Source organism: Giraffa tippelskirchi, chromosome 10 (assembly GCF_054371585.1).
Source record: "Giraffa tippelskirchi isolate mGirTip1 chromosome 10, T2T-mGirTip1v1.2.pri, whole genome shotgun sequence".
Classification (NCBI taxonomy): domain Eukaryota; kingdom Metazoa; phylum Chordata; class Mammalia; order Artiodactyla; family Giraffidae; genus Giraffa; species Giraffa tippelskirchi.
In genome coordinates this window covers 145,890,121-145,916,369 of record NC_137284.1, presented here as the reverse complement: position 1 = coordinate 145,916,369, position 26,249 = coordinate 145,890,121, and the positions used below count along the sequence as shown (strand labels likewise).

Genomic DNA, 26,249 nt, shown 5'->3' with positions numbered 1-26,249 from the left:
ATCCCTTGGAGGAGGGCATGACAACCCACTCTAGTATTCTTGCCTGGAGAATCCCCAGGGACAAAGGAACCTCGAGGGCTACAGTCCATGGGGTTGCAAAGAGTCGGACGCAACTGAGCGACTAACTCACAACAATTTTCAGCTCCTAGCCAGTTTTGTTACATCTTTGTCCCCAGATAAACCCCCTCCTCTCACATTATTTTGATATGGCCTCGTGTCATCTCATTCATAAATATTTCAGCCTGTACCTCTAAAAGATAAGACTATTAAACACATATACACACACATGAAACATACACATGCATACATATACACATCTATTCATAATAGCATTGTCACACCCCCTGAAATTAACAGTAATTCCTTAATGTCATTTAACTTTTTATTATGGACTTTTAAAAACATAACAGAAGTAGAAAGAATACTGTAGTTAGCCCACATGTGTGCATATAAACTTAAAAAATTATCAACATTTTCCCAATTTTGTTTCATTTATCTCACACAGACTTTTTTGAGGAAGCTAGAGTGTTTTAAAACAATATCAGATACCATGTCATTTCACCCTTACATACTTAAGAATTCATCATTAGTGAATTTATTTATATTTCGAATGTTTCAGTGTTGTATCTTTTGATGCCCCAGTTATTATCTTGGATATTTTTCTATTTTAAAATGGTATGAGTCACCTTCACATTGCATGTAGTCCTTTGGTACAGTTGGCTTTCCATATTTCCATGATATGATACATGTAAATAATACATCATGGACCCTTGTCCACTGTTGGTGGGAATGTAAATTGGTGCAGCCACTACAGAAAACAGTATGGAGGTTTCTCAAAAAACTGAAAACAGAACTATCATATGACCCAGTGGTTCCACTCTTGGATGTGTATCCAAAAAAATGAAAACACTAATTCAAAAAGATACATGGACCTCAGTGTTCACAGCAGCATTGTTTTCAATAACCCAAGACGTGGAAGCACCCACGTGCCTATCAACAGATGATGGATGAAGAAGATGTGATTTGTATGTGTGTGTGTGTAGGTATATATAGTGGTGATGCTCAGTCATGTCAGACTCTTTGCGACCCCATGGACTGTAACCCGCCAGGCTCCTCTGTCCATGTGAATTTCCCGGCAAGAATATTGGCGTGGGTTGCCATTTATTCCTCCAGGGAGTCTTCCTGACCGAGGGTTCGAACCTGTGTCTCCTGCATTGGCAGGTAGATTCTTTACTGCTGAGCCACCTGGGAATCCCTATATATTTATATACTATTCAGCCATAAAAAAGGAATGAAAATTTTGCCATTTGCAAGAACGTGGATGGACTTAGAGGATATTATGCTAAGTGAAATTAAGTCAGATAGAGAAAGACAAATACTGTGTCTTTGTGAATAAAACAGAAAAGAAATAGACTCATAGAGAACAAACTAGTATTTACTAGTGGAGAGAACCAAGGATGTGGACAATATAGATGTAAGAGATTAAGAGGTGCAAACTACTATGTATAAAATAAATAAGCTACAAGGATATATTGTGTAACACAGGGAATATAGCTAGTATTTTATAAACTATAAATGAAATATAACCTTTAAAAACTGTGAATCAGTGTGTTGTACACTTGAAACTTACATAATCAAGTACATCAACTATCCCTCAGTAAGATAATAATTTTATAGAACTTAACTGTGTACTATGGGACAGAGTTCACTGATTTAGACACTGTTTTGTCCCTCTCCTCATTTTAAATACTCAAGAAACGCCTGGTTCAGGGGACTGTGTTGCTGTCCTTCTTTTCAGTACTCCAGTTTGTGCCTCAGAGTGTGGACACCGGCTTCTGCAACTTCACCCAGCGCATCGAGAAAGGCCTGATGATAGCTCTCTCAGAAGTGAGAAAACACCACCAGGGGAGGTATAACCTTACGGTGCAGGTGAGAATAGCCTTGAGTGCAGAACAAGATGCTTTATCCTTTAAAGAGGAACCCATTTCTTAATGTTTTGTTTCAGACACACTTAACTCTTACTAATTCCCTCCGGCAGAGGAGGTTCGGTTCTCATGGATTAGAGAGCATCTCTTTCCGTGGCACTGAGCCCACAGAGCATGAATAGGCTAAGTATATCTGAAAGATTGCAGAGTGGCCCAGTAACCAGGGAGCTCAGATACGGTGAGCTGAAGAGAGATGAGCCTACGTGGGAAATGTAAGAATGTTCTAGAAAAGAACAGTATCAACTTAAATATCCAATGAGGGGAATGCCTGAATACACTGGAGTTTCATAGTATGGAATTTCATTTCATGGAATACCATGAAATGCAGTGCTTCACTGTATGAACAGACTATAGTACTATCAAAGAACAGGCTTTGTACTACATGGAAACTGATGTTTTTACATTTCTTTGATATTTATTCCTCCATAGTCTTTGTTCTCTCCTTTTGAATTCATGTTAAAAAGATCTTGGTGATCCTGGATTCCCCATGGATATTTCTTACTTTTTCCATCTCTCTCTCTCTTTTTAATATTTATTTATGTATTTATGGCTGTGTCAGGTCTTAGTTGCAGCATGCGGGATCTTTTGTTGTGGTGTGCAGGCTCTTCACTGCAGTGTGAGGGCTTCTCTCTAGTTGTGGCACAGGCAGGCTCAGTAGTTGAGGCACACGGGCTTCATTGTCTTGCAACATGTGGGATCTTAGTTTCCCTACCAGGAATCAAACCCAAGTCCTCTGCATTGGAACGTGGATTCTTAACCACTGGACCACCAGGGAAGTCCCTCTATCTCTTTGAAATTCCCTATTTTTGAAGATTTCTAAATCTTGTCCTTCAAGTTATTGATGTAGTCTTTAGCTGTGTTCATTACGTTATTCATTTCCTCTATTCAATTTTCTTTTAGCTATCATTTTTTTTTATCGTTATTTGCTCTTTGTTTCATTGCAGGCTTTCCTATAATGATGCAGGCTTGTCTTGAATGATGTTACAGTATTGCCTTGAAAGTTTCTGAGGATGTTAATTAGAATTTTTAGTAAGTTGTCTTCTGTGTCCTAAGTTTTCTCTGCATTCTTTGCCGTTGTTCTGTGTTTATCTTGGGTCTTCACTTTCATGCTATTAGTTTTCTATAAACATCTGCTGACCGTTAGTGATTGTCTTTAGGAATGAGGAAGAAGGTGGTTAGTTTTGGCACCTTGTTCATCTTTCGCCTTCAGCTGTCGAGTCTGTGTCTACGTCAGCCCTCTTTCCTGATGGGAGAGTTCATTGGAGCCCTGGGTACCAGGCAGTATGTGGTCAGGGGCAGGCAACCGTCGTATGAGATGAGGAGGTTGTATCCTGGGGATGGGGTGTGTTGATGTATTTTTCATGGCAGAACTGCTCCTTCTTTCACTCTTTTTCCTTCTTTGTCTCTTGTGTGCACTGTGGTTATTTTCACCCACCTTCCTGCTTAGAGGCTGCCCCACAACGGGTCTTGGGCCCTCTCAGACCAGGAGCTCATCTTCCTCAGGGAGCAGTTCTTCAGCTTCCTGGGGTGAAGCTGGGGCTGCTAGCCCTCCTGAGTTGGCCTGGGTGTGACGTGGGAAGGAAGAGGGGTGAGAGATACCCAAATCAGTTGTTGGCACCCAGTCTTTACCTAGTGACCCTGGTGGCTGTCCTGCAGCCCACTCTGGTCTCAGTTTCTGCAGATCTCTGGGAGGAGGCCTCCTGGGGCCCCTGGAGGAGACCCTTCTCAGTCCACTGTGGTCTGTGCATGTGTGTGTTTTGGGGTTTTGGTTCCCTCTGTTCTGGTTTGTATCAACATGATTCCCACCCTGTCTCCAGCTTCAAGTAATTTGACAGAATCTCTGGTTTTCTTCTTTTCTCAGTGTCTTTGTGGATTTATTCCCCTTTGTTCATCTTATTGTTATTTCAGTGGGATTTGGGGTGGGAACGAAAAGGGGAGGAACTATAAATACATGTGCTCAGTTCTCTACTTAATGTAAAAAACGTTTTCAATAAACTGAGGGTTTAAAATTGTTGCAAAAGGGAACCTGGTTGTGAAGCCAATTACTCTTCCTTTAAAAATATTCTTAAAAAAAAAAAAATTTGGTGAGGAAAAGTGTGAGAGAGAAATCATAGTCAAGCTTTCAGCTAGACGTTTTAGTTTATCTTAGAAACTTATTCCGATTTCTTTCTTTCAGATCTTGAATATCACTGTGGGATCTTCGAGGCTGGCTCCTCGCCGGGGCCCAGTGCACATCGTCTTTGCTGTCAGAGGCTCGCAGGGGTTTCTGAACGGATCTGAAGTGAGCGAGCTGCTCAGAAACCTGAGCGTGGTGGAGTTCAGTTTCTACCTGGGGTACCCGGTGCTGCAGATTGCCGAACGTGAGTGGTGCTCTCCCAGGGAACATGGCTGCAGGTGCTCGTGTTGGTGGACCTCTTCAAACATAATAGCTAGCAGAAATCCAGAATATAAATCAGATAAAACTAGAGCTTCTCAGATCACGCAGGGGTGGGCCTCCAGAGCCCTCCTCTCCCCCAGGCTTGCTTTGTTATTCTCTTTAGAGAGCCAAGGGTGCTATCCAAGATTATACCAGTCCTGGAAAAGGTGAAACCAGAGGGACTGAGTAACAGATCTGTGGTTACCAGAGGTGAAGGATGTGAGGAAAGCAGCCTGGAGTAGGGGGAGGGGGTAGTGATGAGAGTGTCTTGTATATTATGGTGGTGGTTACACACCTCTATGCACGTGTCAAAACCCATCAAACTATTAGATTGGTGCAAAAGTAATTGCGGTTTTGCATTGTTGAACTTTGCCGTTTGATATCGGAATACTTTCTTAAATAAATTTGGTTATGTTATACATCATTTTAATGCCCATCTCTCGCTCTATGTTTTTTTGCTAGTGACTTGGTACTGGCTGTGTATTTTATATTTATTTTAGACTATGGAAATGATGTTAAAAAGCAAATTCGAGTGATTCCTTATTTGAGTTCAAAATGGGTCATAAAGCAGCCGAGACAACTCACAACATCAACACAGCATTTGGCCCAAAAACTGCTAATGAATGTACAGTGCAGTGGTGGATCAAGAAGTTTTGCAAAGGAGAGGAAAGCCTTGAAGATGAGGGGCGTAGTTAGGAAGTTGACAACGGCTAATTGAGAGCCATCAACAAATCTGATCGTTTTCCAACTACGCAAGAAGTTACTGAAGAACTCAACATTGATGATTTTACAGTCATTCAGTATTTGAAGCAAATTGGAAAGGTGGAAAAGCTCAATAAGTGGGTTCCCTGTGAGCTGACTGAAAATAAAAAAAAATTGTCATTTTGAAGTGTCCTCTTATTCTAGCCAACAACAGTGAACCATTTCTCGATCAGACTGTGATGCGGGATGAAAAGTGGAATTTATACGACAACCAGCAATGACCAGCTCAGTGATTGGACCAAGAAGAAGCTCAAAAGTACTTCCCAAAGCCAGACTTGCACCAAAAAAGGTCATTGTCACTGTTTGGTGGTCTGCTGCTGGTCTGAGCCACTACAGCTTTCTGAATCCAGGCAAAACCGTTCCATCTGAGAAGTATGCTCAGCAAATTGATGAGATACCCTGAAAACTGCAACACCTGCGACCAGCAATGGTCAACAGAAAGGGCCCAACTCATTTCCACAACAACACCTGACTGCATGTCACACAACCAATGCTTCAAAAGTTGAACGATTTGGGCTATGAAGTTTTGCCATATTCACCTGACCTCTCGCCAACCGACTACCACTTCTTCAAGCATCTTGACAACTTTTGGCAGAGAAAATGCTTCCACAACCAGCAGGATGCAGAAAATGCTTTCCAAGAGTTCATCAGATCCTGCAGCATGGATTTTCACACTACAGGAATAAACAAACTTTTTTCTCATTGGCAAAGATGTGTTGATTGTAATAGTTCCTACTTTGATTAATAAAGATGTGTTTGAGCCTAGTTATAACAAATTAAAAAATCATGGTCCAAAACCGCAATTACGCTTGCACTAACCTAAATATACAGCAAAAAGACCAAGGTTTACTGTGTGTACGTTTAAGAAGAAAAAAGAAACAGAAATGAAAACCAATAAAACCTTCCTTCCTGGTGGAAACAGTTCAATTCACAGCACAAAGGGAGTGGAGTCGGGATAGGGGAAATATTTACTTCAAAAACAGTAGATTCCAGAGTTGAAGTCAAGGGAAAAAAAGATATCAAATTATTTTTCAGAATGGAACAGCCAAATGGCTTAATGATTCTTACCATGTTTTGTGTGTTAGTTGCTTAGTCATGTCTGACTCTTTGTGACCCCATGGACTGTAGTCTGCAAGGCTCCTCTGTTCATGGGATTCTCCAGGCCAGAATACTGGAGTGGGTTGCCATTCCCTCCTCCAGGAGATTTCCCAATCCAGGGATCAAACCCAGGTCTCCCACATTGCAGGCAGATTCCTTACCATTTGAGCTACCTGGGAATCACCTGGGAAGCCCTTATTGTATTTCAGTGGAGTGTTATTAAATGAAAAAGAATGACTTGTAAAATGCAGAAGTAGGGACGAAATTGTTATCTCGAATAGCAACTTTCAGTGATACATTGTGCAGGTATGGATGAAATAATAAGTATGTCAGACATTGGGTCACTTTACCCTGCCTGAGTCATTGCTGGGAATTTCCAGGGCTCTGAGGAACATGGAGTGAAAGCTGGTTGCTCTGGAACTGTGACATTTCAAGGGGAACTTATGGGTGAGCTCTGTGGAACAGTGTCCCATGATGTCACCCTTTCTTTCCTTTTCTCCCTCTTTCTCCTGGAGGCTGACGTGCTCAGGACCCTGTCACTGTCTCTGCCTTCACCCCAGCCTGGCACCCTAGCCTTGTGCCCACAGGCAGAGAGCTGATTAGTGAAGGAGAGATGGCATATTGTGACTTTATCCCTCACTCCCTAGAACACTCACCTTTCTGACTATTGCAAACATGTTTTGTTTTGTTTTTTTAACAGATCTTTCTCCTTTTCTAACCCTTTCCTTCTTACAGCCTTCCAGTACCCACAGCTCAACTTATCTCAGCTGTTGAAGTCCTCCTGGGTAAGAACAGGTATGTTTAACTTACATAATGTTTTGGGAAAGTTTAAGAGGAAGAAGTCTGTGCTGGGGTATTGAGAGGGACACCGCCTTTCCTGTTTCTGAGTCCTAAATTCAGGGCAACATGTACCTTAGATTCTTGGCAAAGAATGAATGAGAAAAGGGATTCAGATTCGACCACGAGAATATGTCCCACTGAGTTATGGCACAGAAAGGATTGGCTTTCTTTAAAATTCATACGTCAAGCCCAGAGCAAAGTCTAACAGGAATTGACAATCTGACCAGAACAGGACAAAGTTCCAAAGCAAGGATCTCTTCTTTTCCCCTAAAAGCCTCATATGTCTGGTTTGATAAGGACAAATAAGGTAACTTGGTGAGCAGTTAAGAAGCATGTTTTCAAGTCTTGTGGGCCTGGGTCAGATATTCATAGCCGTGGAATTGCAGATAAAGATTTTCTAACTTGGGACACAAAAGAGTAAAAGATGCCCAGCCTACGACAGTGTGGGAGCAGCCTGGTACCTCACTGGTCATGGGAGGAAGCTTGCAAAGTGGGGATCATCACTATGGACAGGTTCCTGGGCCCTGTAAGTTCTCATTGCTCACATACAACATGATGCCTGATAAAGGCCCCACCTCTTTGCATAGTACAGTGGCCTTATTTTCAAAATAATTTTCCTAGTGATTAAGTGACTTGCATGTGGTCCTATCTCAAAGGGGATTTGAGCCAGGTTTGGCTGAAAAACTCAAGACTTTTTTTCTTCTATACCATGCTGAGAAGCCTTTGTCTCTTTAGATAATCCAGATGTCTGAAGACAGACCTCCTTATCTCAAGTCAGTTAATGAGTCTGAATCTTGAGTCAAGACAGAATATTAGCTCAGACAATTTACAGAAATTTTGAAATCAGTGCAGACAAAACATTTGATCTTGTGTAAGAGCTCTTAGCTCCAAAGCTCCTGCATTGCTGAACTCTTGGGACTTCTGGCCACCAGTCTTTGTGAACTTTAGAGATAAGACCCATGACCTACCCTCCCTGGGACTCTCCCGCACCCCATTCATCTTTACTCTTTCCCCTTTTAATGTCTCCTTCCTAGGGATTGGCATTTTATAGTAAGCCTGTGTTAATTTCCTTTACACACACTCTTTCCTCTCCACTGTTAACTTGTTTGGGGGCCTGTTTGTGTTTCACCTTAAATGTAGTCCTCCTGGGTGTTGTTGAGAAGCAACTCCAGAATGAAGTGTTTCAAGCTGAGATGGAGCGCAAGCTGGCCCAGCTGCTCAGCGAAGTTTCTACCAGAAGGCGGATGTGGAGAAGGGCTACCATCGCTGCTGGTAACAGCATGGTGCAGGTAAGCAGAAGGCCAGAGGAGGAGGAAGGGGAAGGAGAGAGGAGCCGTCTAAAAATGGGCCATGTTTTCACGCAAATGGAAAATGCTGGGAGAAAAATCTTGATAAATAGACTGATTGCTCTCTTAAGCAGCAGTGAATGTGTCAGCATTTCAGTTCCACTAGAGTCTGGACAGATACTTCCTGAGTCCTTAATAACTGGTCAGTGCAGCAAATGGCCTTGTGGGGACCATAGCCAAAGAGTGTATAAGTGGATTGCCACTGAAAGACCTGATTTTTCAAAGAGTAGTTTTTTAGTTACCAAAAATATAGTCAATTTTATGGAATGGTATGCATTATTGATAGCATCATAGAGATAAATCACTCAGCTGGGAGAGACATTGAGAGATGGGAAAGAGGAAAATGTACTGTCCTCTATTCCAGCACTCTGTCTTCCCTGCCTCCCGCCAGCCCTGATTGTCTCTTGTTATCCAAATTGTCTTCACTACATAACTGGCAAAAAGGTTGCAATGACAGATTCATTTGAATCGAAAAGTGACCCATTTAAAAATGCACATACTCAGAGTTGGGGGTTGGGGCTGTAATTAATTCCCATCTCAATATGAATTACGTTATTTTGGATTTTTGTCTTTACTAAATGCTGACTTGTAAAGCTAGGGAAATGGGATATTTAGAACTATGTCATTTCAGAGACAAGAAGCCAGGGTGAAACCCCAGCGTGCAGAGACATGGAGGTTGGTGGTTTAGAGGCTTTAGAGAGAAAGATGTGAAGCTGACACTTGGTTGGGGAGCTGGGCAGTTTGCCGAGAACTGGCATCACCATCATCCCTCAGCTGTTTTACCAAGTTTTCCCCTGTAAATGTTGCTCTTTATTTTCCCTCCAAGAAAGGTGGTTGTTAGGTTTCTAAACGAGTTACTTTGCTAGGTGCTATAGAATATAGAGAAATTGAAAAACTAAAAAAAAAAAAAAAGAGAGCAATATTAAACAAATAACTATAATACTAAGAATAAAAATGAACATAAAAAGCCTTGCCTTATTTAGCAGCCTTGGCTTCATAGAGCTCAAGGTCTGGGTGGAGGTTAATTTATGCGCATAAAATAGCTGTAGAGGACCATAAAATTCCATAATGATATGCTTAATTAGTTGTGCAAGTTCCCTAAGATAGAAATATGGAATCTGTGAAAGTTAACCAAGCCATCCTAGGCTAATGGTGCCATCTAATGAATTGCTTAGAATACATGGCCTACATGTCTTTTGCTCTAGAGTGCCCAAACATGGAGACATAGGCAAGGATTTATGTACAACCAGGACTCTTCATCAGAACATAATGCTATGGCTGATTGATGTTGATGTTTGGCAGAAACCAATGCAATATTGTAAAGCAATTATCCTTCAATTAAAAATAAATTAATTTTTTAAAAAAGAAAAAGAACATAATGTGTAAAGACCTATTGTACAGCACATGGAACTCTGCTCAATGTTATGTGCCAGCCCAGATGGCAGGGGAGTATGGGAGAGAATGGATACATGTTTTATATATATGGTTTAGTGCCTTTGCTGTTCACCTGAAACTGCCACAACGGTGTTAATCTGCTATACCTCAATACAAAGTATTTTTGGTGTTAAAATAAAAAAAAAAAAAACCCATAATGTGTAAAAGTGAAAGTATTAAACAAGCTCAATGTTCAGCAGTTAGAGAATGGGCAAATAAACTGTAGTGAAATCTTTATGTTAGAATGTCCCATTATCATTTTTTTTAATTAGTGAGGGAATATAGAAAAAAGCTCAAGTGAAGAGAGGCTACAAATGAATATATGCAATATAATCCAAATATTAATATACATATCATGAAAAAAATGACAGGAGGGAATATGCCAAAATATTTGCAATGATTTTCTTTGGTTGTTTGAGTTTCAGGTGATTTTTGTTTTATCTTTTATCCTTATTTTTCTTGTTCTTCAAAATTTCTCCAATAAGCATATAATTTGTATAGTTGAATATGTGATTTTAATCAGAAAATATTTTAAAAAAATAAAATAGAAAATGTTGCCCCAAATGATGACTGTCACAGCCTGGGTTTATGGATTTCAGATACGAATCTGAAAAGAAGTCATCTAGAAAGGATGTTGGGATTAGATTTTACAGACTGTTACTTTCAGATTGGAGAAGCATGTAGAATTTTTAATCAAGGTAGATGTCATTGGATATTTAGGTGTATGGTTTCTGCAAGAAGAAGCATTTCTAAAACTTATCAGAACTTTAAAATGGAATAAGTAGGCACATAGGTAGACAGGCAGGTGGATATAATCTCTTGTGTTTCAGTAGCCCTTCCATCCTAAAGGCTAATGAAAATCAACTACTGCAGCACAGTTTTGGGGAAGGAAGTAGGTGGTTAGGGAGCAGAAGTGGTCAAGGAACTAGCCTAGAAACAGCAAATGAAGGGCTGAACAGGTGAGCTGTTCTTAAGATGTAGAGGTATAAAGAACAGATTCTCCAGGGATGAGAGTTTGGACCTATGTTACAGATCTTTATACAGGCTCTGGAAGTAGGCGTTCACGATGAAATCATGAAATAGTGGCCAAAGTTTTGCCAAAAGTTTCCAGTGGCGACGAATGAGGCCAACAGCCATGTCCAGAGCACAGGGCACTATTACAATTCTGTATTGTGGCTAGAAAAGTAGCAGCTACATTTTGCCAATGGCAAATGTAGAGGCCAAACATTCAAATTACGTGTCTAAAATAGAGGGCTTGGGCTTATCGTTGATCATTCTCTCAGGATGTCAGTCCACTATTTTGCTGGAGTCTAAAGGGGCCATAAAGTTGTTGCATATTACTAAGAGAAATAGCAACAAGATAGAAAGCTATATTTATGCAAAACTGTGATGTATCAAGTGTCCTAGATTCTGAAGTACTAATGTAAGAGAACTTCGTGTTAACACCAGAGAGATACAAATTTTGGGACAAATCAAAGTATTGTTTGACCCAGCAGATAATGAGTTTATGGATTTTTTCCAACTTGATTGTGAAGTAATTGACATATAACATTATGTAAATTTAAAGTGTACAGTGTGATGGTATGATTTATGTATGTTGTTTAATTGCTAAGTCATGTCCAACTCTTTTGTGACCCCATGGACTGTAGGGGGCTCCTTTATCCATTGGATTTCTCAGGCAAGAATACTGGAGTGGGTTGCCTTCTCCCTCTCCATTGATTTATATATTCATTGTGAAACAATTACTAGTATAAGAGTAGTTAGCACATCCATCGCTCACATACTTACTTTTTTTGTGTGTGTGGTGAGAACTTTTAGGTCTATTCTCTTAGCAACAAGTATGCAGTATAATATCATTAACTGTAGTCACCATGCTGTGTATTAGATCCCCAGAACCTGATGACTAGAAGTGTGCCCCCTTTGACCACCATCACCCCATTTCTCTTCCCCTCCATCCTTGTAACCACCAATCTACTCTTTCCATGAGTCTGGCTTTTTTAGATTCCACACATGCGTGAGATCATACAGTACTTGTCTTTGTTGGACCTACTTCACTTAGCGTAATACATTCAAGGTTCATCCCACATAGTTGCAAATGATGGGATTTTCTTCCTTTGTTGGATGAATAATAAATACTCCATTGTGTGTGTACACACACGTGTATGTATCATGTCACATTTTCCTTGTCCATTTGTCCATAGATGGACACTTAGGTTACTTCCATGTCCTGCCTGTTGAATATAGTGAACTTGGGGTGCAGATATCTTTTCAAAGACAGTGATTTCATTTACTTTGGATATGTACCCCAAAGTGGAGCTCCTGGACCATATACTAGTTCTAGTTTTAAATTTTTGAGGAACCTCCACACTATTTTCCATAGTGGCTGTACCAACTTGCATTCCCACCAGCTGTGCACAAAGGTTCCCTTTCTCTACATCCTCTCTAGCACTTATCTCCTATGTTTTTGATAATAGTCGTTCTAGTAGATGTGAGGTGATATCTCACTGTGGTTTTGATTTGCATTTCCATGATAATTAGTGATACTGAGTTCCTTTTCATGTACCCATTGACCATTTGTGTATCTTCAGAAAAATGTCTGTTCAGATCCTATGCCCATTTGTTTCCAAGGGAGATACCAAGTGTACATTTCATGCAATGATGGGCACAAATCACCACGAACAAAGCTAGTGGAGGTGATGAAATTCCAGTTGAGCTATTTCAAATCCTAATAGATGATGCTGTGAAAGCGCTGCACTCAATATGCCAGCAAATTTGGAAGACTCAACAGTGGCCACGGGACTGGAAAAGGTCAGTTTTCATTCCAATCCCAAAGAAGGCAATGCCAAAGAATGCTCAAACACAATTGCACTCATCTCATATGCTAGCAAAGTAATGCTCAAAATTTTCCAAGCCAGGCTTCAACAGTACATGAACCATGAACTTCCAGATGTTCAAACTAGATTTAGAAAAGGCAGAGGAACAAGAGATCAAACTGCCAACATCCGTTGGATCATCGAAAAAGCAAGAGAATCCCAGAAAAGTATCTACTTCTGCTTCATTGATTATGCTAAACTCTTTGTGTGGATCACAACAAGTTGTGGCAAATTCTCCAAGAGATGGGAATACCAGACTACCTTATCTGCCTCCTGAGAAATCTGTATGCAGGTCAAGAAGCAACAGTTAGAACCGGACATGGAACAACAGACTGGTTCCAAATTGGGAAAGGAATTGTCAAGGCTGTATATTGTCACCTTGCTTATTTAACTTATATGCGAAGTACATTATGCAAAATGCCAGACTGGATGAAGCACAAGCTGGAATCAAAATTGCTGGAAGAAATATCAATAACCTCAGATATGCAGATGACACCACCCTTATGGCAGAAAGCGAAGAGGAACTAAAGAGCCTCATGATGAAAGTGAAAGAGGAGAGTCAAAAAACTGGCGTAAAACTCAACACTCAAAAAATTAAGATCATGGCATCTGGTCCCATCACTTCATGGCAAATAGATTGGGAAACAATGGAAACAGTGACAGACTTTATTTTCTTGGGCTCCAAAATCACTACAGATGGTGATTGCAGCCATGAAATTAAAAGACACTTGCTCCTTGGAAGAAAAGTTATGACCAACCTAGACAGTGTATTAAAAAGCAGAGATATCACTTTGCTGACAAAGGTCTATGTAGTCAAAGCTATGATTAAAAAAAGAAAGAAAGAAAGCTGAGCGCCGAAGAATTGATGCTTTTGAACTGTGTTGTTGGAAAAGACTCTTGAGTCCCTTGAACTGCAAGAAGATCAAACCATTCAATCCTAAGGGAAATCAGTCCTGAATATTCATCAGAAGGACTGATGCTGAAGCTGAAGCTCTAATACTTTGTCCACCTGATGTGAAGAACTGACTCGTTGGAAAAGACCCTGATGCTAGGAAAGATTGAAGGCAGGAGGAGAAGGGGATGACGGAGGATGAGATGGTTGGATGGCATCTCTGACTCGATGGACATGAGTTTGAGCAAGCTCCAGGAGTTGGTGATGGACAGGGAAGCCTGGCATGGTGCAGTCCATGGGGTTGAAAAGAGTCAGACACAACTGAGTGACTGAACTAAACTGAACTGATGCTTGTTTGTTAATCAGATTTTTTTTTTTTTTTGCTATTGAGTTTTATGAGTTCCTTAATATATTTTGAATATTAACCCCTTATCAAATACATGATTTGCAAATATTTCTCCTATTTCATAGTTTGGCTCTTCATTTTGTTGATTGTTTCTTTTGCTGTTTAGAGGCCATTTTTGTTAACATGTTCAGTTCAGTTCAGTTGCTCAGTCGTGTCCGACTCTTTGTGACCCCATGAACCGCAGCACACCAGGCCTCCCTGTCCATCACCAGGTCCAGAGTCCACCCAAACCCACGTCCATCGAGTCGATGATGCCATCCAGCCATCTCATCCTCTGTCGTCCCCTTCTCCTCCTGCCTTCAATCTTTCCCAGCATCAGGGTCTTTTCCAATGAGTCAGCTCTTCGCATCAGGTGGCCAAAGTATTGGAGTTTCAGCTTCAACATCAGTCCTTCCAATGAACACCCAGGACTGATCTCCTTTAGAATGGACTGGTTGGATCTCCTTGCAGTCCAAGAGGCTCTGAAGAGGCTTCTTCAACACCACAGTTCAAAAGCATCAATTCTTCGGCGCTCAGCTTTCTTTATAGTCCAACTCTCACATCCATACATGACCACTGGAAAAACCATAGCCTTGACTAGATGGACCTTTGCTGACAAAGTAATGTGTCTGCTTTTTAATATGCTGTCTAGGTTGGTCATAACTTTCCTTCCAAAGAGTAAGCGTCTTGTAATTTCATGGCTGCAGTCACCATCTGCAGTGATTCTGGACCCAGAAAAATAAAGTCAGCCACTGTTTTCACTGTTCCCCCATCTATCTGCCATGAAGTGATGGGACTGGATGCCATGATCTTAGTTTTCTGAATGTTGAGCTTTAAGCCAACTTTTTCACTCTCCTCTTTCACTTTCATCAAGAGGCTCTTTAGGTCTTCTTCACTTTTTGTAGTCCCATTTGTTTATTTTTGCTTTGTTGCTTGTGCTTTGAATGTCTTATCTAAAAACCATTGCCAAGACCAATGATAGAGATTTTGTCATATGTTTTCTTGTAGGAGTTTTATGGTTTCAGGCATTTCCTTTGAGAGTTAATTTTTGTGTGTAAGATGGTGTCCAGTTTCATCCTTTTGGATGTGAATATCCAGTTTTCTCAACAACATTTATTGAAAAGGCTTTCTTTTCCCCACTGAGTATTGTTGGCTTTTTTGTCACCAGGGTCTTTTGTGGTTCCACATGAATATTAGGATTGTTGTTTTATTTCTGTAAATATGCCATTGGAATTTTGGTAGGGACTGCATTGAATCTATAGATAGCTTTGGATAGTATGGACATTTTAACAATATTCTTTTGATCCATGAATATGGGGTATATTTTCATTTATTTGTGTATTCTTCAGTTTCTTTCATCAGTGTCTTATAGATTTCAGTATACAGATCTTTACCTCCTTGGTTAAATTTATTGCCAAATACTTCATTATTTCTGATGCTATTTTGAATGGTACTATTTGTTTCTTTTTCAGATACTTTGTTATTAGTATATAGAAATAGAACTGATTTCTGTATGTTTATTTTATATCCTGCAACTTTACTGAATTTACTTATTCATTCCACTTTTTTTTTTTTTGTAGAGTCTTTAGGGTTTTCTATATATACTATCATGTCATCTACAAAGACAGTTTTACTTCTTCCTTTTCAATTTGGGTGCCTTTTATTTGTTTTTCTTGCATGATTGTTCCAGCTAGGATTTCTAGTATTGTGTTGAATAGGGGTAGTGAGAACAGAGAATCTCATCTTTTTCCTGATCATAAAGGAAAAGCTTTCAACCTTTCACCATTGAGTACAGTGTTAGCTGTGGATTTGTCATATATGATTTTTTTCTATATAGAGATATGTTTCTTCTGTACTCAATTTGTTGAGAGTTTTTATCATAAATGAATGTTGAGTTTTGTCAAATACTTTTTTTTGCATCTGTTGATATGATTGTATGATATATTGTTGGATTTGGTTTGCTAAGACTGTTGAAAATTTTTGCATTTGTGTTTCTTAGAGATATTGGTCTGTAGTTTTCTTTTCTTGTAGTGTCTATACCTGGCTTTGGTATTAAGGTAATGTTAATGGCACCCCACTCCAGTACTCTTGCCTGGAAAATCCCATGGACGGAGGAGCCTGGTAGGCTACAGTCCATGGGTTCGCTAAGAGTCAGACACAACTGAGTGACTTCACTTTCACTTTTCCCTTTCATGCACTGGAGAAGGAAATGGCAACCCACTCCAGTATTCTTGCCTGGAGAATCCCAGGGATGGCAGAGCCTGGTGGGCTGCCGTCTATGGGGTCGCACAGAGTCGGACACAACTGAAGTGACTTAGCAGCAGCAGCAGTCTTATACAATCAATTTGAGAATGCTTCCTCCTCTTCAATTTTTTGAAAAATTTTGAGGTTTGGCATTAATTTTTCTTTAAATATTTGATAGAATTCATCAGTGAAACCATCTGGTTCTGGGGTTCTTTTTGGCTGGGAAGTTTATGATTACTGATTTAATTTCCTTACTCATTATTGGTCTGAATATATTTTCTGTTTCATCGTGATCCTGTCTTGGTAGGTTGTATGTTTCTGGGAATTTATCCATTTCTTCTTGGTTGTCAAATCTGTAGGCATATAGTTGTTCACAGTAGTCTGTTTCAATCCTTTATATTTCTGTGGTATCTAATTAATGTCTTCTCTTTCATTTATAGTTTTTGAATCCTGTCTCTTTTTATTGGTTCAGCTCAGTTCAATTCAGTCACCCAGTCATGTCCAACTCTTTGTGACCCCATGGACTGCAGCATGCCAGGCTTCCCTGTCCATCACCAACTCCCAGAGCTTGCTTAAACTCACGTCCACCTTGAGACTTGTTTTATGGCCTAACATATGATCTGCCCTAGAAAATGTTCCATGTGTACTTGAGAAGAATGTATATTGTGTTGCCATTGGATAGAATGTTAAATGTATGTTTGTTAGGTTCATTTGGTCTGCAGCAGTGTTCAAATCTGCTATTTATTGATTGCTGTCTGGACGATATATCTCTTGTTGAGAGTGGGATATTAAAAAATTAATGAGACTTATTAACTCAAGAGTAGTGGTTCTCAACAGGGGATGATTTTGCCCCCCAGGGTATATTTGGCAATGTTTGGAAACATTTTTCATTTTCACAGCTGGTGCTGAAGGACATGGCTGTTGCTACTGGCCTTTAGTTAGCTGAGGGCAGAGATGCTGCTAAACATCCTATGATACTTGGGGTAGTCCCACATCAAAGAATTATCTGGATCAAAAATGGCAGTAGTGCCAAGGTTGAGAAACTCTGCCCTAGAAGAACAGGGAGAAAATGCTAATAGATTTGAGAAAAGACTGGCTAGAACCACTAATAGTTTCAGAGAACCAGCGGTGTTGGGAGGACAACAGGACTCTCCTGTGACCTGTAGGAGCTGGTTAATAGCAGCTCTAGACTGGACTTGGTATATTCTATGTACCCTCCTTGCTCCTTTGTCTCAAAGAAGACTTTGAGCAAAACAAAGGACACTTGTTATTCTGCAGAGAGGAACTTTCATTTTAACTATTTTTCTTCTCATCAAGAGAGCATCTTGGGGATTCTGGGATCTGGAATGGTGTAATGACCTTATTAGGAGGATAGGAATAAATCCTGGGTAACACAGTCAAGGTTGAGTGCTCCCAAGAAAGGGCATCTGGAAACGTGAGCTTCTAAAATGCTAATGGTTTCTGTTATCTTTCAGGTGGTAAATGTGTCAAGGCTCGAGGGAGATGACAATCCTGTGCAGCTCATCTACTTTGTGGAGGATCAAGATGGAGAGAGACTCAGTGCAGTCAAGTCTTCAGATCTGATTAACAAGATAGACATCCAGAGAGCAGCCATCATCTTGGGTTACCGAATTCAAGGCGCCGTTGCCCAACGTGAGTGTGTGAGGCTTGGCCCCTCATAGTCATCTGTGCTGAGCTGGGGTCAAACGCCAGTCTTTTTCTGATGATAATCTCTGAATTTAAAGCGTTCTTATGTGTGCATAGTAGATGTGTGTCTTATATCTTTATTATTAGGTGTCACTTATATAAGAGGTCTGTCATTAAAATTAATTTGCCAGGACCTTCTTTATTTCAGTTGCATGTAGTTGTAGCATTCACTGTTCTTTTTCTTACCCAGCATTTTATATTCATAGTGTTATGGTGAGTTTTAGTAGCTTAAGTTAACTTTAATATTTTTCCCTTCTTTCTGTACTAAAAGAAAAAAAAAATTTATCCTAGGTAAAATAATGTGTTTTCTCTGTATTTATTCCAAAATCTTATGTGTCACATTTTGAATGTTGGGGTGGGGACAGTGAGTCAAACAGGAAGCTGGGAGGTACCTTCTGAATTTATTGGCTTCCTCCTGGGTCTTATAACACAAAGAAGTCCTTGATCCTTACCCTTTTCAATCCTGTTTCTCTCCCACCCTGTCCTTACACCGCTCATAATTTAGGGGTGTTTTGATATCTCTTTATTATTGCTGGAAGAGTCTAGGCTCCTGCCCCCTCTTGCGATGGCTATTCTCGATGCCCTTTTTCCCCCCAGCTCACAGATTTTGGTTATTTAAAAGTAAGAAAAGGAGAGACATGAAAGAGTATATTTTTCTAAATATGCCTTCCTGAATCAGACTATTTTAATGTGGGTGTTTTTCCTTTATGTTCTGGGAGCAATCTTCATAAGAGCCCAGAGATATTTTCTCCCAACAGTAAAGGGATAGCTAAATGTTTAGAAGGAATTTAGCATCAGAGAGTGTTGAAAATCTCCCCCCAAATTTCAGCGATGAAGGCAGTTCTTAAAAAACGACAGCTTTGAAATCATCCTCAATAATGGAATGTTCTTTGTAAGAGCTGTCCTTGGAAACTAATGAGGATGAGGGCCAGTGGGCACACTTGCTCCATTTTGTATGTGATCATGGGAGGGTTGAAGCAATTAACCACTGGTGGTTTGTGTTTGTGTATTTGAGAGAAGATTGTATGTTAGTGTGTTTTGTTTCAAAGTAGTCAGAAAAAATAATGAAGCACTTACTTGTATTTCTTCATAGATGGTATTTCTAACTGTTGGATGGGTGCCCCACTCCAGCTGAGCACTCACTTTTTTAGAAAAGATGCATTGCAGTAGGCTCTGGGCACTTTTCAAGGCTACTTCCATCTGCTCTTGCACCTCTCTTGCTGCATTTTTGTGCTGAAGACCACAAGGGTAGCAGTCCTGGGATTGGAAGCCTCAGCCAAGACCAGAGCCAGCCCCCAAAACAGCTGTGGACCCCATGTCAGGCCCTCATTTTGATGAGTCACAGAGTTTTACTAGGTTAGAACTAAGAAGAGTCTCCAGTTGTCCCAGTTGGTTGTGTAACTCCAGTATTGTCAATTGTTTTCATGCAAAATAAACTACATGTACAAACTATATTCATGGCAAACTAAAAAATGCAAAATGTTAACACCCTGTCACTTTCCCCATTTCCTGCAGAGTCTTTGCTTTGTAATTTGTGCTTCTTTCAGAGTGCACGTGCTTTAGAGGGCTTGCTCCCCTCCCTGGTCACTCTCTCAGAGGCCTAAACCCAAACTTAAACCAGCGCTAAGCATCTTTTTTTATTGTTACATCTTTGAGTGAAAACATTCTGATCCCGTAGCATGTGTTAGCCATTATAGGATATGAAAAAAGTTTAAAACCTAGTCCCTGCCCAGGAAGACTGAGATGTGTTTGAACAGACAAGGCATAGAGTCATGACTGTATTAATGAGCAAAATAGTATTGTATATCAAGATGATACATTTATGTAATAACATGCATCATGAAAGAATAACACAGTACTGTTTATAAGACAAAGACATCCAAGGACAAAAGAACTTTGACAAGGGGAATCCAGCGTTGTCATGGAGAGGTTGTTATGAAGTGACCATAATGGATGAGGGAGCTGGGCACAGGGGAGGGGGCGTTTTGGTTTCCAGAGCCTGGTAATTGGAACCTGAGCTTTAAAAGGACCGGAAAGACTTGAGCTTTTAAGAATAGCTGAATCTTGCAAGAGGAGGAATGCAAAGTGAAGAGCATGAGGGCCCAATACTGGGAGGCTGGGTTAGGGAGAGGAGCCCGTGAAGGAAATTGAGGAGGACCGAGTAAGGGCAGCATGATCGTCCAAGGCCGTGGAAGATGGGGGGGCTGAGGTGGGAGGTAGGGGGGCAGAGGGCGGAGGGTGGAGGATTCAGAATGTTAGCTGAAGGAACTTCCTTGACAGCCCAATGGTTAAGACTTTACTTTCCAGTGCAAGGAGTGTGAGTTTTATCCCTGGTTTGGGACCTAAGATCCCACATGCCTCACGGCCAACAAGCCAAAACATAAAACAGAAGCAATATTGTATTAAGTTCAATAAAGACTTTAAAGATGATCCACATCCAAAAAAAAAAAATCTTATAAAAATATTTTAATATAATTGTAAAATTGGCAACTGTACCTTAAGTAAAGCAGTTTCCATGCAAAGTCCTATTTCAAGGGCTTAGAGAGAGACCCAGATGAGGAATGAAGACAGTGCTCACAGACCCCTTACTGGGATTTCTGATTTTTGGTGAGGATTAGAAATCTTCCTGCAGTGAGAATTTAGGGAGGGACCTGGTAGAATAAACTGGACATCAGGAGACCCGGAATCAACCTCACTTGGCTGTTGAATTAGCGATGTTCCTTTAGACGTGTCACGTATGTCACTGTGATCCCTGCTGTGTTGTAGATGGAATATCCTGGGTTGTGTGTACTGCGTCCCATTTCCTGTCTTCAGGGGATCATCATCTCTCCCCAGTTGTCTTGAGCTGAAATGACGTGGGAGGGTTTCTGCTAGTAGAGGGGGCGTTCACTGCCCAGTAAAGGAGTGCAGAGGACTCACTGGGAGATCTTGCTTTCTCGTGTGCAGCTGTGGACAGGGTGAAGAGGCCGTCCCCCGAGTCCCAGAGCAGCAACCTCTGGGTCATCGTGGGCGTGGTCGTGCCGGCGCTGGTGGTGCTGGTGATTGTCATCATCCTCTACTGGAAGCTCTGCCGCACGGACAAGCTGGACTTTCAGCCTGACACCGTGGCCAACGTTCAGCAGCGTCAGAAGGTAAGGGGTGGCCCCTCCACCCCTACGTTCACATGAGCGTCTTGTGGGCTGAGATGGGGCGAGTTCAGGCTCCTGGTACTGAAGGACGGGGAGAGGAGCTGGTCAGGAAATCTTCCGGCCCACTGTCCCTTTACTTCCATGTTTGTTTGCTGAAAGCCAGGTCTTCTGTAGTGTTCAATACCTGCCCAGAAAAATAAGCCATGTAAAGGCTCAGCAATGCTGCGGGCTCTGAGTTCCACTGTGATTTTATTTTTGAGATATTCAGTTACAAAATCATATCCATTTTGTGCATGAATTCTGATCTATTTTAACTCTGGATGCATTCAGAGAGCAAGAACCAAGGAAGGTTTTCTTTGATCTACAAGCCCGCTGGGCGGCTCCTTTATTTTCTGCCTACCTTATTGCAAGCCTACTTATCCACCTTGATCAAGAACACTTAACCATTAAAAAGTGGTAATATGTGCCTTTTTCATTTTGACTTTATATATATATATCTGTGTGTGTGTGTGTGTATGTATATATGTACATAATGAGTATTTGACAATCTTCAAAAAAAACTTTGGAGTACTAGTCAACCAAAAGGACTTCTGTGTGGTCTTTCTTGTTAACAGCACACAAAATGCATCAGCTGCAGTTTCCAGATTGGGATACTTTAGGGAAGAACAAAACAACCTGAGTACAAAATTTTCTTTTTTTTTCCATATTCCCCCCTACCCAACCCTTCTCTGCAATCTTTTAGAGTTAATTAACTTACACCTAATTTGACAGCAGTTTCTTTCTTTATTAGCAGCTCCTTTTCCATGTCTTTTCAAGGCATTCCTTGGAAATTTACAATAGCAGTTTTTAGTTTTTATAATAGCAGTTCCTTTCTGATGCATACGTTTCAACAGTGTCTGCAATATTTGTCACATATAAGTTTCAGAGCAAAGACACAGCATCTTGGTCAGTATCTGGCTCCTCTGGTGAAGCATGAACATGCCAAGTAAGAGAAGAGCTGGTTAGGTGCAAACCTTGAGCTCAGCACACCTGTCAGCCTCACCCAGGGCATGAGAAGTGGTGGTTGCCGACTCTGATAACATTGTATCCATTATGGGTCACACATTTAGAGGACTCAATGGACTCTAAGAGTTCAGTGAGAAAAAGCAAGCAAAAGGCAGAAGAAGAATAAATAAAGGATCACCCCGCCATCTGTGGGGTCGCAGAGTCGGACACGACTGAAGCGACTTAGCAGCAGCAGCATTAACCTTCTAATTTTACTCTGATTTTCTGGGTATAAAAAAATCCTGTACATAATAAACCTAGACCTGATGGATGAAAAAAGTGAAAGTCATGTCCAACTCTTTGCAACCCCATGGACTATACAGTCTAGGCCAGAATACTGGAGTGGGTAGTCTTTCCCTTTTCCAGGGGATCTTCCCAATGCAGGGATTGAACCCAGGTCTCCTGCATTGCAGGTGGATTCCTTACCAGCTGAGCCACCAGGGAAGCCCAAATTAACTCAGCACTATTTAAAGCCATTTTTGGGGTTGTTTCTTTGGCCACACTGTGCAGCATATGGGATCTTAATTCCCAGACCAGGGATGGAACTCATGTTCCCTGCATCGAAAGTGTGGAGTCTTAATCACTAAACCACCAGGGAAGTTCCGATGGATGAAAAAAAGGATTTAAAATTTATTTTGCTTGTAAAAGTAAATGAAGAGCATTCTTCTTCTTATGATTTAACTAAGAAATGCAAACTTTTGATTAAATTGCAAGCTTATGGTTATGCAGCATTTTGGAAGCCGTTTATACATTAAGGTTATATTTATTACCCATCTTCATTTATTATTGACATAGTCTGCTAAGATTGTTTTGTTGTCAGACTGGTGAATAGCATGGAAAAAACCTGGGGGGTAAAGTCCTTGCTGTACTAAGTGATTCATCTTGTGTCTTTCACTGTGATGACATCAGCAGTCGGTTTGGACATGTTTTGGGTTCTGGTGAAAGAGCACTGTTACAGAGACTTGGCCAGTGTAGACGGTTCTGGGTTTGGGTCTGTAGGGTGCTGCGCTTCCTCACAGAAACACTCCTGTGGAAACCTGTCCGTTGTCTCTCACTCAGTAAACTGTCAAGAGAACCGCATCCCTGAAGTTCACAACGGACTGTTCCGAAATATTCTAACCCCTGATGCTGCTATACCTCAAATGGACAGTTTCCAGTAGAACTTTCTGCCTTTGGAGTCATGTTCTTCTGCAAGTGCTGCCTGGATTGGCGTATTCACTTTTACAGCATCTTTTCAGGAAGGGTTTTTTGTACCAAGGATTCCCCAAGAGAGCAGGTGTCCTTGACTTGGTTAGGAGCATAGCAGGGTCTTTGTTTTGCTGGCATAAGAGCCCATCGTTTGGATCTTGTCATGTTTTTTTAATAAGAAAATGATGATATCCATTTAGTTCAAAAACAAGCATCTCTGCTTCATAAGTGTTTCTTCTTAGATTATCTGACAACAGTAAAGGGCCTCTAGCCTATTCTTCAGGGCACTTTGCAAAGATGCTGTCTTCCCTGTGACTCAAAAGAGCAGAGGCTCTTTTTCCTTCTTGTGTGGCTCTGTTTTCTCTCTCTGCTCTGCTCACCCCACCCCCTGATGCTGCTTCACTGCTATTCTCTGAAATCTTTTAGCAAATCCCAGAGCTGCAAACATCTGGAAACAATAAATCTGCTGACCCCAAATCCACACCCCTTTCTTCTTGTAACCAGAAGGAAACCTCTTCCTATTGTCTGGGAGTAGATTAGTTTTGAAATATGATAAGAGAGAGAGGCCATTCCGTCCTATTTTGAGGCAGAGTCTTTTAAAATTTTGAATGATTAAAAAAAAAAACAAAAACCCTAACGCTTGTCTGTCTTTTTATCTGTATTCCTTTAATCTGTAGCCCAAAGGCATCACTTTTAACTGCTACCAGTAAAATTACAGCTTGGACCCGCCTCGCCCTGTTGAGGTTCTATTTAAAGACATGAATGGCATTGGCTTAGATGTTGCCTGCTCGGTGAAAACTAGTTCCTTCTGATGGGGACAGTCCACACCCTGTGTTTGGCCTGGGACCTGGTTCCTGGCTCGTGGGCACCATGGGCGGCCAGATGGGGCTGCCTCAGACGCCGCGTGTTCATTCACCAACTGCTGAGCCTTTGCTCTCAGCCAAGCAGGGTCGGGCTGGGTGACAAGCACAGATAACATGTGGTCCCTGCGTTCGAGGGCTTTCGTGAGGGAGGAAGCGGCTCAAAGCTGGCACAGGGCAGCATGTCTGTCCAGGGCTCTGTGGCAGCTCAGATAAGGGGCCGAAGCTCGGAGCCTGAGGAGGTGAAGCCAGAGGAAGTGGGCCCAGGCGGTGGGGGAGGGCAGGTGTGGACGGCAGGAAGGATGGGGCGAAGGTGCAGGGAACGAAGGGCACAGCCAACACCGAGGTGGCAGATGTAGGCAGGAGCCAGGCTCAGAGGGGTTTATGGGACGTGTCAGGGGGTGGAGGTGATGCTGTCGGCTTGGGGGAGCACAGAGGGGTTCTCAGCGGGGAGAGTAGCTTGAACACATTGATTTGGTTTTGTTTTCAAATTTAGTTGCATTGGGCCTTTTGGTGTGTGCACGGGCTCTTTGTTGTGGCTCCCAGGCTTTCTCTAGTTCCAGCGGGAGCTTCTCTTGTGGTGGTGCCCAGGCTCTAGAGCTCATGGGCTCAGTAGTTACAGTGCTGCATGGGCTTAGTCACCCTGAGCATAGGGGATCTTAGTTCCTCGACCAGGGATCAAACCCACGTCCCCTGCATTGGGAGGCAGATTCTTAACCACGGGGCCACCAAGGAATCCCCTGGACACACTGATGTTTGAAACAGTCCCTAAAGTGTGATCAGCGGGTTGACGTGAAGCTGGAAGTTTCTTCAATCTGAGCAGGGTTTATCTCATCCCTTCTCTGCAAGGATCGTGCTAACATATAAAGTGTTGGTGGTTCCAGGATGCCCTTGGTCAGCTGACCAGGACTTGCCAGGGCCTGGGGGTGGGAGGATCTTGGAGAACTGCTTGCCCACCTCCTAGACCTCAGGGTGAGCCATGGCCCCACACTGGGCTTCAGTGGAGACCTGGGGTGGCAGTAGGCTCGCCTTGTCTTCACCTCTTCAATGGAAACAGCATGGTGGCCCTGGTGACTTCACCGGCCACATCTATCAAATAGCAAGCACTTAAACAATGGCGCTCTCTTGGAGGTAGTGCGTTGTTTTTTTTTTTAATCCCATTATACTTTATTTGTATATTTTTATTCAGCCACTTTGGGGATCGGCTGTGCTGCGGTTTCCCTTGTCATCTCAACTGCTCCTTCCTAAGGGGGCTCATGCTAACCCGAGTCCTGGGGACTTCACTCTGCATTGTTCCATCTGGGTCACATTATATTTATGGCTCACACATTTTAAAATTCATCCAGCGTCTCTCCTGTTACTTGGCTGACCTGCCATACCAGCCCACCCCAACTTGTCAGCGACATATTCCAGTGAGACACAGACAGTGGAGTTGTCCCCTCTGTGATACATTAAAGAAGGAACAAAAGAGCTGTCTTTCCTTAGAAAAACTGGGTCCTAATGGGAATATTGAAAGCACTCATGAATCTGACTCTTTTATAAAATGCTGATTGACGCTTATTTCTGCATGTGAAGGTTGGAAGCACAATACGCCAGACTTCACTCTATAGATTTTTCTAAGACATGGAAAAACTAGAAAAAGTGTTCCAGGAAACAGGGATGAAACAAAGGGAGCTAATAGTTCCATAAGTGAGGGGAACAGTGTTTTCTCTAATTTTTTCCTTCTGTGTGGAGATGGCCTTTGTTTTGTGTATAAGCACAGACTGGTTGCCAAATTTCTATTGTCATAGGAGGAGGCAACTCACCCAGCCTGAGAGAAGTCAGGGATCTAAGGAACTTATTTAAAGATGCTAGTTGGAATGAACCAAAGCCAACAGGACTTCAAGGCTATAACAGATGTATATTTCATTTATGATGTATACCCTTTTCTTGGTTCCTCAAAAAGTCCAGTAAGTTTGGTGACCTTTTTTAAATTTGTTCAGTCATCAGATATTTATTGGGAGTCTGCTATGGGTCATGTTGCTGAATTAAAACATTTTGTATCTAA

The 26,249-nt window shown here is 41.6% G+C and overlaps 1 protein-coding gene across 3 annotated transcripts in view; it reads left to right on the top strand.

The window, feature by feature from the left end:
• Positions 1-26,249, top strand: part of KIAA1549 (KIAA1549 ortholog) — a 127,051-nt gene that overhangs the window by 50,614 nt on the left and 50,188 nt on the right. For all 3 annotated transcript variants that reach the window (XM_081533114.1, XM_081533116.1, XM_081533115.1), the window contains exons 5-10: positions 1,799-1,929; positions 4,162-4,345; positions 6,997-7,056; positions 8,242-8,390; positions 17,751-17,928; positions 20,929-21,113. In XM_081533114.1, coding sequence (XP_081389240.1) covers positions 1,799-1,929; positions 4,162-4,345; positions 6,997-7,056; positions 8,242-8,390; positions 17,751-17,928; positions 20,929-21,113 — 887 coding nt within the window. The remainder of the gene's footprint in view (positions 1-1,798; positions 1,930-4,161; positions 4,346-6,996; positions 7,057-8,241; positions 8,391-17,750; positions 17,929-20,928; positions 21,114-26,249) is intronic.